This window comes from Microcebus murinus, chromosome 14 (genome assembly GCF_040939455.1).
Source record: "Microcebus murinus isolate Inina chromosome 14, M.murinus_Inina_mat1.0, whole genome shotgun sequence".
NCBI lineage: Eukaryota > Metazoa > Chordata > Mammalia > Primates > Cheirogaleidae > Microcebus > Microcebus murinus.
In genome coordinates, this window is record NC_134117.1 from 29,230,766 (window position 1) to 29,244,105 (window position 13,340).

At 43.3% G+C, this 13,340-nt stretch overlaps 1 protein-coding gene across 2 annotated transcripts; it reads left to right on the forward strand.

The window, feature by feature from the left end:
* Positions 1-416: 416 nt before the first annotated feature.
* On the forward strand, positions 417-11,035 carry OPALIN (oligodendrocytic myelin paranodal and inner loop protein). Of its 2 annotated transcripts, none has more exons than XM_012767253.2 (6): positions 417-724; positions 4,285-4,320; positions 6,220-6,255; positions 7,310-7,429; positions 8,878-8,934; positions 10,562-11,035. In XM_012767253.2, exons 1-6 carry the CDS (start codon positions 722-724, stop codon positions 10,736-10,738), a joined length of 429 nt encoding a protein of 142 aa, XP_012622707.1. In that variant the 5' UTR covers positions 417-721; the 3' UTR covers positions 10,739-11,035. The 2 variants fall into 2 exon arrangements, with proteins under 2 accessions (XP_012622707.1, XP_012622696.1); XM_012767242.2 differs by having other exon boundaries at positions 418-724; positions 4,285-4,347.
* The last annotated feature ends 2,305 nt before the right edge of the window (positions 11,036-13,340 follow it).

Sequence of the window (13,340 nt, forward strand, 5' to 3'; positions counted from 1 at the left end):
TTGTTGGCAACTTATTCATTGTCTTAAAGAAGCAGATTCTTAACTGAGAAATCTAAGACACAGACAGAGCAGCCTGTGTCCACAGCTCGCTGCAGCTCTGGGGGTCTCAAACTGTGAGAACAGAGATGGGTGAGGCTGAACTCCCACCCGGCAGCTCACCGGCCAGTGAGTGTGCTGTCCCCGTGGCAGCTGGAAGGGGACCTCACACTCAGGACGGACCCCCACACCCTCCGCCAGGCACCCTAGCTGTTGATGCTGGTAACGTGTTGACTCCATCCTGGTCAGGGACGTGGTTAATGTGGACACTGTCAGCTGGGGACAGAGTGGCCAGCCTCAGACGTGTGTAACCCATTGTTTCCAAAGAGCTGCAGGCTGCAGAAGCCCCCAAGCTCTCAGGCCAGCTGTGGCTTCTTTGCTGGGATGGAGACATGGCCAAGAAAGCAGTGTGAAAAGTAAGAAGGGCGGAAAATGAAGGCAAAGAGGGTGGGTGACCCGGGCCGTTTGCAGCAGCCCATCTTCCTTGAGAGACAGGCTGAGGACTTGGCTACTCCCCTGACCATACATGGCTCGGCCAGGGCTCTCTTGGAGCCACCTCTCACCCTGCCTCCCCAGCTCTCCCAGCTGGATGTTCCTACAAAGGGGCGACACAAGCCCATAACACCAGTGAGAAAGAACTTGCCAAGGACAGTGTTTGGAGAAGGTTCCTGGGAGGCTGTCAGAAATGGTGAGTGAGAGCTGGCATCTCCTCTCAGCCTAACCTTCACTTCTCTCTGTAACAGACAGTTCCAGGCTTCTGCAGCTCATGTCCCCTAAAGCAATCAAATGCAACTGTGCTCTCAGTATAATGAAGTCAAGGAGCTTGGCTTTCCATTGTTTTCCTATATGCAAAATACTAATTATTTTTTAAAATTTCTCTTCTAATATTTGCTAATCTCATCTTTTATTTTGATATTAAGGTTTTGTTTTTAAACTCCCACATACAACAAGGGCACAGAGTAGACGTTTTAGCTATGTTCATTTTCTAGTTGAAGCAATGGGTCTGATCGATGCTTTCATCTTTCGTGTCTGTTTCATCTGTTTTTGGCTGCATTATTAGCAACATCGATGCTCATAATTGCATCAGAAACATTCCACCTTTCTCACTGACTTGTGACATGCATGTGGTTATGACTCAATGAAATGAAGTTTGCTAAGTTAAAAGGGAAGACAGTGGAGGCTTCTGTGATTGCTTTATTAAAGGATTCCAGAAACATCCTGGGTGTCCGTCAGTGGACAAGTGGGTAAAGAATCCGTGGTGTATATAGATACCATGGAATATCAGCCTTACAAAAGGAGGAGCCCCTGCCACCTGCCACATTTGCCCTCTTTAGTCCTGGAGGACATTATGCTACATGAAATAAGCCTGACACAAAGAAAAATAATGTGTGATCTCACTTACGCGTGGAATCTTTTTAAAAACGATTATTGAAAGGAGTTGAATTCAAGCTTTGGAGTTAGAAAGATCTGTGATCTAACCTGGTGTCTACCACTTAGGAGCTGGTGACCTTTAGAAGCCTATCTTGACCATAGAAACGGCCTTGATGTCAGGACAATGGTCTCCCCTCCTGGGGGAGTTATGAGCAGGTGTCTGATACACAGCACACCCTCAGTAACAGTGAGTTTTTATGCCCTCTCTCCCCTTACCCTCACAAATTGCACACTTGTCACAAGTGGCACGCAGCTGCTGAGATCCCGAAGTGCTTTCAGGATCAGTATGTAGGTATTATGTAGTGTCAGACTGGCAATTAGCAGTGTGTATTGTATCAAATTCTGCTACTTCGACTATTGCTAATGCATGCTTGCAATTGCATCCCACGAGAACTTCCCAGGTAGCCCCCCTATGTCTACACTGTGCTGGCCAGGCCACGAAGAATGTGATGCCATGTGATTGTCCCCGTACGTCCGGAGTATTTTAGCTTTTGGAAGGAGCTGCCACCGACATGACAATATTTCCTTGGTGCTCATCCCGTGAAGTGGGCAGGGCAAGTTAAGAGCATCCCATTTTGAGGATGGGAAAACTGAGCCCGGGAGAATAGATTTGTTGTGGGGAAATGGAGACCAGAGAGTCTGAGTGACTTATCTAAGACCACGCAGCTACTAAGCGGGTGAGTCTGGACTTGAGCTGAGATCTGGTGGCTCCAAGCCCAGGGTTGCCTCACCCCACCCAGCTGCGTCTCGGAAGGGCACTGCGTCGGATTCTTCTCCGTCCCAATTTACGTAATGTTTTTCTCTCCATGAGAGCACTGTACTGTGTTTCTACAAAATATGAATGTTTTTCTGAAATCGGCCAAAATCTTCGTCATCCAGATGTTGATAAACAGCGCGTGCAATGGCCCGCTTGTTGCTGCCGTCCTCCCAAAGGCAGCTTTGTCTTGGGCCTGCTGACATCAGTGCCCAGTGCCCACAGATGACACAGGGCTCTGGGAGGCTGCGTTCAGTCCCTTGCAGCACCTGTCGGCTTGGCTGGTGTTGGCATGAAGGGCAGTGGTGACATCCCTTGAGCAAGAGGACCCTGACCTAAGAGGCCTAGATGTCCCTCTTGTTCCAACAGCACCCCAGAAGAAGAGGGGCTTAGTGCTGTGAGTCTGGGCACTCTGCTTCATCCACAGAAACCCAGGAGTTGTTCGGCAGCCTCCTGGAGTGGTGGAAAGAGGTCGTCACCAGAAGGCCCAGGTCCTGGTGACAGCTAACAAGTGTGAACTTGGGCAACCCATTCAAATCCTTGAGCCTTGGATGATTCTCTCTGACATGTGGGCGCAGGATTGCCAAGAGACAGACGGGAGCAGAGTCCCCACTGCGGCGTGGGGCTGATGGGGCCAACAGAATCGAGGGACGTATTCTTTGGGACAGGCTCCAGGGGAAATTAGGCATTGCAGGTGCTTAAAACACTTGGTTCACAGGATTTTCTCATTTGCTAACCCGTCTGAATCCCAATCCACCAGTGAGTCAGCTAAAATAGGCATTTCATCAATCTGGCCTATGTTGGGACCATCGTTCAGGTTGGCTGTAAGTCACAAGGACAGAGCCATTTGGGAGTCCTGCCTTACAAGGGCTCTAACTGTTCTCATCTGTCCATGAGCTAATTGCTGATGCGTCTCTGGGTCTTGATTTCCTTTTCTGTAAAATGAGGGTTTTGAGGTAGATGATCTTTGAGGTAATCCAGGTGTGAAATACTATGATTCTTTTGTCCTTCCTGAGATTCCTATTGTCGGATAATATTTAATTTTAAAACTCAGCAAACACATTGCTTCTGTAACAACAGAACTTGGTCCTGGGAGGCAGTGGGAGGAGGAGCTGTAGAGTGGGGTGAACCTTGGGGTCGGGGGCTGGGGCTAAAGGAGAGCTAGTGGGGGGGCATTAATCAGGGGTGACTGGGCCCAAGGGCTGAGGGGCCAGAAAGTGGAAACAAGACCACCTCAGCACGGGGAGAGAGAAGGGTCAGCCCACACCCCGCCCACTGCTCCCGTCTAGGCGGGCAAGGGACTTGGCAAGGAGCGGCCTGGAAAGACTGGCATGACAAGGCCAAACTGTGGTGATGGGATGGGGACAGGGAGGAGAAAGGAGCCACCCGGGTGCTGGGCAGGCCTGGCCCAGATAAGTGGGCATATGGGCAGGCTATCCGGTGCCCCACTGAGCCCGCGATCTTCACATATTGACTCCGTATTTGGGGGGAGGCGAGACTGGCTGCTGAGTGAGGGGAGAGCTGAGAAGGGTCAGCTCCGGCCTAGAGCTCCTGCCTCGGACTCAGCAGGGGCCTCGTCTCCTTGGGTTCACTCTCCTAGGAAGGTGATCGAGGGGTTAGGAGTTCTAGTTAGACCATGCCCCTTGCGGGTCTTACCTTCTGCTCCAAGCAAAAAGTACAAAGTATTTGTATTGTACAAAAAGTACAAAGTATTCACATAGCTCTCTCCCTGAAAGGAGTTCTGGGGGAGAAAAAAATAATTTTCAGTGCTTTGCTGAATTTCTAGTAATGGTTTTGCTGCCCTCGTGGACCAGGGCCCTCAGGAAATAGCCTGGCTGGCTGGCCCCTCAGCGGGCCAAGGGGAGAGGAGGAGGACTGACTTGATGCTGAGGGGGTACTCAGGACCTCAGGCTCCTTTGCTCCCCTCCCTCCTCTGGGACCAAGACTGGGGACGAAGACTGGGGCTGGTTGAGCCTCTGGGATCAAGGACTCTCCTGGGATCCCCAGGACTGGTGAGTTTGGGGGAGGGGGAGGGAGCTTGCACATTTCCTTCTCTCTTGCAGAGCTTTTCACTGAACTTCACGCTGCCAGGGAACACGGTAAGTATAGCCGCCCCCGCTCACCAGGTGAGTCCCTGACCGTGCAGAATTCACAGGGGGCCTCCAGGACTCCGTCACATAAGCCTGTCGCATGGAGATCAGTTACACCGTCTTTCAAAGGCACTTAGGAACAGTTGAGGGGTGCTAAGAGAAATTTTTTCCAATTATAAAACTTATAGGAAAAGGAAAAAAGAAGAAAAATACGAAACTCTAAATTCCCATCAGCAGAAAACACTGGTGTAACCCATTTCTGTCCTGTTTGACTTTGCATAAATTTTGACTTTTGTTGTCTTTGTACTATTGTGTTCTTACTCTGCATACAATTTTATATCATAAGTGTTTTCCACCAGTCTTTATAACCATAATTGAGGATGGTTGCATATATTTCTTCAAGTGAATTATTGCTTTAATTATAATTAGGAATACTTTTGTGATAAATGCCATTATATTAATAGATAATCCTTGTCTGCATTTAAGACTATTTCCTTAGTATATACTCTAGAAGTGAAATTGTTGGGACAGCAAGAATGAACATTTTAAGGCTCTTGATCATGGCATGGCATTTAGTTGCAAATAAAATTAGAGATTTTCAGCTGCTGATGGTGTACAGTTTAAACCCACAGTTCATCTTCCATTTCCGTTCTAATATTGTGTAGAGAAAAGCACTAACAGCAGGGTTGTTTTCTAAGCAGTAGTGCTGTTGTGGCTGAGCAAGGTATTTTCCTAGCCCAGTTTTTTAGTGGGTTTGGCTGTGCCAAATTTTTCTGAAAAGTTGCATGGTTATTAAAAGAAAATAACACCACTGGGAAGTAGGGGAGTAGGGGATACCTGGATCAGAGCCGCTCTGTAAGGAGTTTGGAACGGAGCCACCTATGCAAGTCAGTCCCTGCTGGGCTGTACTGAACTGTCAAGGGAAACACTGGGTTGGATGCCGTACCAGGGCGTGGAGGCAGGGCAGCTCGGTGGTTAAGAGCATCCATCCTGGAGCCATATGGATTGGGGTCTGCCACCTAGGGCTGTGTGACCTTGCACATGATACTTCACTACTCTAGGCCTCACTCTTCTCATCTGTAAAATGGAGATCGTTGCAGTCCTGCTTCACTTTCTCTTCAACAATTATTCTTATGACCAACTTAGCTCAAAAGTGAGAACACGTAAAATCACAGAGACTTTCACAAGGTGTTGAGAAAAATAAATGAGTCATTATGGGAAAAGTGCTTGAACAGCCTGGCATATACCAAATGCTCCACAGTGTTAGCTGGTACAACTGGTAGGTGTTCATGAAGGTAGGAGAGACAGGGAGGGGGAGAAGGGAGAGGGGAAAAAAGAGACAGAGAGACAGAGAGAGAGAGACAGAGAGAGAGAGAGAGACAGACAGAGAGAGAGAGAGAGAAAGAGAGAGGGGAAGCAAATAGGCAGAGAAGAGCATAGGCGGAAGGCCAAGGCCACGCTGCCCTGGAGACACAGGGAGAGGCCGGTGGCTTTGGTCCTGACAAATTCCCCATCCCTAGCTCTGGTCCCTGGAGAAGCCAGCTTCCCACCTGCCCTGAGGCTCCATAGGGCACCCCTACATCCTTAGAGTTAATCCTCCCCCCCTTTGGTCAAAACCACCCTAAGCAGATTTCTGTAATCTGGAGACAGAATGGAAAACCCACAGTGTGAATAATAAGGACATCACTTGAATTTCTCAATTCTTTCTCCTTGTAGCCAAATTCTATTCCAATTCATAGCTGGGGAGCAATCAAGTAAGGTTCTACTTGGCAGTTGTTGTTGTTAACGGAAAGTTTAGTGAAGGGGTAAACTTCAGGCTCTATAGCCTAACCTTTGACAGGCTGTCTTGTATAATGCTACTCTAGTATAATCTCGTTCTTTTGCAATGCATGTTCTTTTTCCACGCAGACTTCCTCTCCTGTTGTCACGGGTGGGAAAGAAGTGGTAAGTGTGTCACTTAACTTACTGAGCCTCAGTTTGGTCATTTATAAAAGGAGGATAAAAATGCTCTGTCCATCTCGTGCATTTGCCGTGAGGATTAAAGTTTGATAGGTGAACTGTAGCCGAGCTGAGCCAGAGCCTGGCTCAACAGCTATTCTTGTGACCACTTTAGCTCGAAAGTGAGAACGTACAAAATCACGGAGGCTTTCGCAAAGTGTTGAGCCAGACACGAAGGAGTACATACCTTATGTGCATCTATATGATGTTGAAAAACAGACAGAATGAATTCACAGTGGTAGATTTCAGGATAGCGGTCACGCACGGAGACTGAGGGTATCCGAGGGGCTTCTGGGCTGCTGTAATGTTCCGAATCTAGATCTGGGTGTGGGTCACATGGGTGTGTTCCCCACAGGGAAAGTCATCAACCTCTATGTTTATGATTCATATACTTTTTTCAGCCTTCAATTCTCCTTGTGAAGGAGAAACCAGAATTATGTGAGTTACACATTTATAGGAATTGTGCAGATTGTTTTCAATATTTCTAGATAATCTGCAAATCTGAAAATGGCTATTTCCACTCAGATCAAAGCAAAATGGGAATTTGAAACTCAATTGGTTAATGTATGCAGTGTAAGTAAACTTTTAAAAATTCACACCAACATGGTATGGTATATAATAAAAGCTTTTACTGTTTGCAATCTGATGGGTGAAACTGGTATCTAACTGTTGGTCTGAACCGTATCTCAGATTTTCCTGTGTTGAGGAGGCATTTGTGTTTCTGTCCCTAACAATGCCTGTTCACATCCTTGGCCCATTTCCCCCCTGGATTATTGCCTTTCCAATTGATTTGAACTGTATCAATTAAGGCCCATGAAAACACGTCATTTCCCATGTATGTTACAAACATTTTTTCACATTATTTCATTACCCTTTTGATATTGTATATGACATTTATGGTCCATGCCAGATGGCTTCAATAGATTCAAATCTATTGAATTTTTCCTTTATTCTTGAAGCATCAGGGCTTCCCCTGACTCTGCTTTTCTCTCGGTGCCAGGACTGTGGGCCATCTCTCGGGTTGGCGGCAGGCATCCCGTCCATCGTGGCCACAGCCCTGCTGGTGGCTTTGCTGTTTACTTGGATCCAGCGAAGAAGAAGTAGCATTGAGTCCATGGAGGTGATTGCCAACTTCTTTGGGTCTGGATCTGGAAGCAGGGATCAGTATTTCAGTGAACTGACTTTGAGGCTAAGGGTGTAAGAATTCAGAGCCCATGTCTATTTCCTGAGGACAAGATGGTAGAAGTTTCTGGGCTTTAATTTCCATCTCAAACATGACATTAAGCACCAGGCAGATTTGGCATAAACCCTCAGGTCAGTTGAGGAAATCCTGGCAATAAGGATGGTATTTGGCCTGGCAAAAAGGAGCAGCAGAGAGGGATGTTTCTTTTGCCATAGCAAACAGTCTGTACAATGGGTGTGTTTTCTAAAGTTGAGAAACAAAGGGGCACAAGTTTCACAAAGGGAGGATGGAGATCATGTTAGGAAAGATGGGAGATGAAAAGGTGCTGAGGTGCCTGGGGTCAGGGTATGATATGTTGAGAAGTATGTGGCTCTATTTGTCTTTGCCCTTTGCCCACATCTGAACATGCATAATTCACAAGGGAATGTACATCCATCGCACCCTCAGCCCCCACCAAATGCCACATTGCTCTGGGGACCGTGCTCAGAATTCAAAGGCCACCAAGACCAATGTCCAACAAGGTTCCATGGTTGTGATACAACTGTGTCATGTGGACTCTGGGTTCCAATTCCATTCTCTATTTGTGAACATTCATAGTTGTTCTCACGGTGGTAGGCATTAGTGAAGAAACAGAAAATCAAGGTTCTAATCCTGACTCTGCCACTTTATGATTTATTAATATATGATCCTGGACAAGTGACTTAACATTTTCTATGCCTCGGTTAGTTCAGCTCCAAAACAGAAGTCATAAAAACCGCCCTCCCTATTTTAAGAGGTCGGCAGCATCGTTGATGGAATGAGACCAGGAATGATGAACATCTTTACATCTTCACATCACATGTAAAGATACGTTGACAAGTTATAAACTTTAAAAACATTAAGCAGTATTGTGGTGGGTGGTGGTATTATTTATTTAAGTACTAGTTTCTCAACTTTTAGTGCACTTTAAAATTATCTAGGAGTTAAAAAAAATACCAATCACCACAATCAATTAAATCAGAATTTCTGGACAACAGAGCTGTGGCATTGATCCTTTTTTTTTTTTTTTTTTGGAGAAAACTGTTTATTATGAATAATTTAAAATATATACTAAAATAGAGAGAATAGTATAATGAACCCAATTATTAATATCAACTCATGACCAATCTTCTCTAATTTCTACTCTCACCTTGGATTATTTTTGAAGTAACTCACAATGACATTTCTTGGTTTTGTTTTGGGGTTTTTTATGGGGAAGGGGGGAGTTATTAGCTGTTTGTGTGTTTATTTTGTTTTGTGTGTTCTAATGTGCACTCATGTTTAAGAATCACTGATTTTATCATGGTTATAGTGAAACGCTGTAACCCTTTACTTCTTTTCCTTTCTTTTTTTAAAAAACAATTTAGGAAAGTGAAAGACCATGTGAAATTTCAGAAATCGATGAAAGTCCCAAGATATCTGAGGTAAGAACTCTTGGTTATAATCTCTATGGATCATCCACACAGTAAACAAGCTAAGAGTTTTAAAGCCTTTCATGCGTAAAAGAAATACAGTGTGAGCACACATGGGAAGGAGATGATCAAGTGAAGTGAAAGCTCAAAAGAGATTCTCAGTGTGTTTTTATTGGCTGAACAGAAATTGAGGTTGATTTAATATTAGAAAATCAATTGGATATAATTTATTTCACTGAAAAATTAAAAGAGAAAAATCATATGACCACTTCAATAGGAGAAGAGAGTTAAAAAATGTTAATAGTCATTTGTGGTATGAACTCTTAGCAAACGAAAAATAGAATAGAAACTTCCTTAACTTGAAAGATATCTTTTGGAAAAAATTATAGCAAATATCTTACCAAAGGATAAAATGCTGAAACCATTCTCTTAAAGATCAGAAATAATACAAGGAAGTTAACTAATATCACTCTATTCAGTATTTATACTTTAGGTCTTAGTCAATGTATCAGGATAAGAAAAAGAAATAGAAAGCATTAAGATTAAAAACGAAGAAAAAAAATTGTCATTATTTGCAGATGATATGTTTGTCTACATAGCAAAGCCAAATAACCTACAGGTAAATTATTAGAATTAACAAGATATTTTAACAAGTTTACTGGATACAAAAATCAATATACAAAAGTAATTTACATTCCTCATCAATAATAACTAGAAAAAGTAATTTTAAAATTTACCACTTTATAGTGGTAATAAAGATATGTAGAATCTTGAGAAGTCAATTTAATAAAATATGTAATATCTTTATGGAAAATAATAAATCTTTAGTAAAATAAATTAAATTAAATAAAAAATAAATTAAATAATTTAAAAAATAAATTAAATAATTAAAAAATAAATTAAATAATATTAAAATATTAAATTATATACCATGCTCCCTGGTAGGAAGACTCAATAACATAAAGATGTCCAACAACCACAAACTGACCTATATAATAAATGTATTTCCAATATAAATCCCAATAGATTTTTTTTCATAAAACTTAATAAAGTATTTCTAAAATCTATATGGAATAAGGTGGAAAAATATTTGAAAAGAAACAATGAACAGACAGAATAGAATACAAAGCCAGATGGTAGAATATAGCCAGATGGTAGAATACAGCCAGATGGTAGATTTAAACCCAACCATATCAATAATCATATTAAATGTAAAAGGTCTAAACATCCCAATTAAAAAGCAGAGACATTAAGATTGGTGATATAAGCACGATCCAATTATATGATGCCTACAAAAACCCATTTTAAATATAAAGACATGAATAGATTAAAATTAAAGGATGGGAAAAGAAATACCTACCATGTTAACATTAAACAAAAGAGAGATGAATAGCCTGAAAACTCTACCAAGGCAGTAAGCTCAGGCAATTGTAGGCCGCTCCTCCTTTGTTTTCTGTTTTTCAATGATCATTGTCCTTCCCTGCCTGTTGTCTAGTGTCTTGAAAACTGTTATTTCAAACATTTTTGTCTGAGCTTTGGTTGTTTCAGGTGGGTGGGCAAATGTGGTTGCTATTACTTCATCTTGGCCAAAAGCAGAAGTCTCAGCTGTATTTTTAAAAAACCTATTTGTTTTCTCAAGAATCCTAGGAGATCACCAACACATGAGAAGAACACAATGGGAGCACAAGAAGCCCACATATATGTGAAGACAGTAGCAGGAAGAGAGGAGCCCATGCATGACCCTTACCGTCCTACTGTGGAAATGGAGAGAAGGAGGGGACTGTGGTGGCTTGTGCCCAGGCTGAGCCTAGAATGAGGTGGCTCAGTCCAGGAGAAGACCTGGAGCTGAGACAGGCTGAAAACCCAGGAATTTGTACTTGGAGAGGAGAGAGGCCACCTTACTTCTTAACCAATCCAAGTTTCACTTACAGATCTGGAACACTTGTGGATTGATTTGTCTCTTTAGGGGACAGCTCAAATTTTGTGGTTTAATACACAATGACCCACCAGGAGAGTTCACTGTGCATCCAGATGGAGCCCTCAGGTCCTGTTACTGACCCCAGAGGGAATTTGCTTTTCTTTGTGATTTTAAGAAAAGGGCTTTTTTTTCTGAGTGTCTTGCCTTCTCATCATTTTTCATATCCCTTTCGCAAAAAAGCCATCAGACATGACTTTCATGGGAGTGTTGGCCAAGATTAGCCTGGTACAAGTTGGGATAAATGAAACTTATGGGGGATGTGTGAGAGGAAGCTGTTACTTATTTCTGAATATCTCAGGGTAGAAATCACATGGACCCACACATTCCTTGACCACAGGGTAGCACATAGCTCAATCATGTTGTATAGCAGTGGAAAGAATATGGCCGTAAGTAAGTCAGACCTATCTCTGAGCAGGTGTATGGCTCTGGAGAAGTTGTTTCACCCCTCTAAGCCTCAGTTTTTTGTTTTGTAAAAAAGAAGATAATATCACTTGCCTTATCAAAAAGATTCAATAGGAAATAAAGGGAAGTGCTTGCCACTTAGTAGGCACTCAAAATGTTAGTTCTCTCTCCCTACCCCCTTCCTCCTACCTCTTCCCATATTGTTTGTCTGATAAAGTGGAAGAGCTAATCACCAGCATTTGTTACCCATGGTCATAGGGTCACCAAGGGACCATCTATGGAAAACTTTCTCCATGGCCTGAAATCCAAATTATTGACATTTAAAGATGATTCTAAGGGTTGCTAGTAGTCTGTGAATCTTCCAATCTAGATGACCCTGTCCTTGTATAAACCAGGAAAACCCAGGCTCTTGCAAGTTCCAAATTACCAATACAAAGACTTTGGTGTTACATTTAACCTTCAAGATGATGATGGAGATCCATGTTTGACATTAAAATGACATATGATATTTTTTCTTTATAATGAAGCATTTTGCCTAATTTTTTTTTTTTTTTTTTTTTTTTTTTTTTGAGACAGAGTCTCACTTTGTTGTCCAGGCTAGAGTGAGTGCCGTGGCGTCAGCCTAGCTCACAGCAACCTCAAACTCCTGGGCTTGAGTGATCCTTCTGCCTCAGCCTCCCGAGTAGCTGGGACTACAGGCATGCGCCACCATGCCCGGCTAATTTTTTTTTTTTATATATATATCAGTTGGCCAATTAATTTCTTTCTATTTATAGTAGAGACGGGGTCTCGCTCTTGCTCAGGCTGGTTTTGAACTCCTGACCTTGAGCAATCCGCCCGCCTCGGCCTCCCAAGAGCTAGGATTACAGGCGTGAGCCACAGCACCCGGCCATTTTGCCTAATTTTTAACATAAGACATTATGATACTTCTGCTCTGGAACACTGGAACCCAAACTTCGTCACATGCCAACACCTGCTCTTCAAAGCCCCTTGTGAAATTCACTTTTGTGCCAAGTCCGCTGGGCAAGTCCAGACTGGACTTGCCAAGTCCAGTCACCTTGGCAAGCAGATCTGGCTCTGTTTAAACAGATGTGCCCAGAGATCTTGTTGCTTCTGCTTCCCTTGCATGCCAGGAAGAACACCGGATTTTCTGAGAACTCAGCTGTGGCCTTGGCTTTGATGCTTATAGGTGTCAGCCCTACTGCAGATTGCTGGGCACTTAGAGCCTCAGCTCTATGCTTGTCAAGTGGAGATGGCAGTTCTCATCCTCCTACCCCACACCGTGGGTTGTGAAGCTGGATTGAAATATGAATAAGTCTTGTAACCTATAAAGTAAGGTATGACTTGTAGTTGGATCACTTATTTTAATTCTACTTACAATCCATTGCTTAGAATCTTTATTTCAAACTGTTTCTATTAAACTAGCAAGGTTCAGTATTTCTGTCATTTATTTCTGCTATGATGCACAGGAACTTATTTTGTAATAAAGTGAAAAGTTAAACGGCCATTCTTATGAACCTACAAAATGTCTGTGGCTTTTCTTTGCTTGTAATAAAACATTGGCCCTGGCCTTGGAACCAAGAGCATCCCAGGGACATCCCCGGTACCGACACTTTCTCAGCCACACTGCAAGATGTCCAGTCCTTCACGAAGGGTAGCCCAGTGTTGTTAGAAAGATGCTGAGATCAGAAGTCAGCACCTCTGGTTCCCACACCCAGGGCTGCTGCTAAGTTAAGGGTGACCTCAGGCAGGTTGCACAATGTGTTCGGTCTCATTTCCTCCTGTGTCACCTGGTGTTTGAATTGATCTGTCTCTAAGGTTACATCTACCCGGTTCAAACATTCTACCTTTGATTTTCCAAAACCTTGCAAAGTAAAGCAAGGCTTACTTTCTTTACTTCTCCCCCTTCTGCCTCCCTGTTTCTTACTCCCATTAGCAGGAACTTCTGTCCCCTCCATGATTCTTCTCAGCTCCTGACTTTACAGGTGGAAAGACTTATTTTTCCTAAATGTTTATTAAGCTGAGGACACCAGAGAAA

Excerpts from the sequence above, each read along its gene's own strand:
- OPALIN (XM_012767242.2), top strand. Across the intron at positions 7,430-8,877 it reads GTAGCATTGAGTCCATGGAG|GAAAGTGAAAGACCATGTGA; the intron begins GTGATTGCCAAC and ends AAAACAATTTAG. Across the intron at positions 8,935-10,561 it reads AAAGTCCCAAGATATCTGAG|AATCCTAGGAGATCACCAAC; the intron begins GTAAGAACTCTT and ends TGTTTTCTCAAG.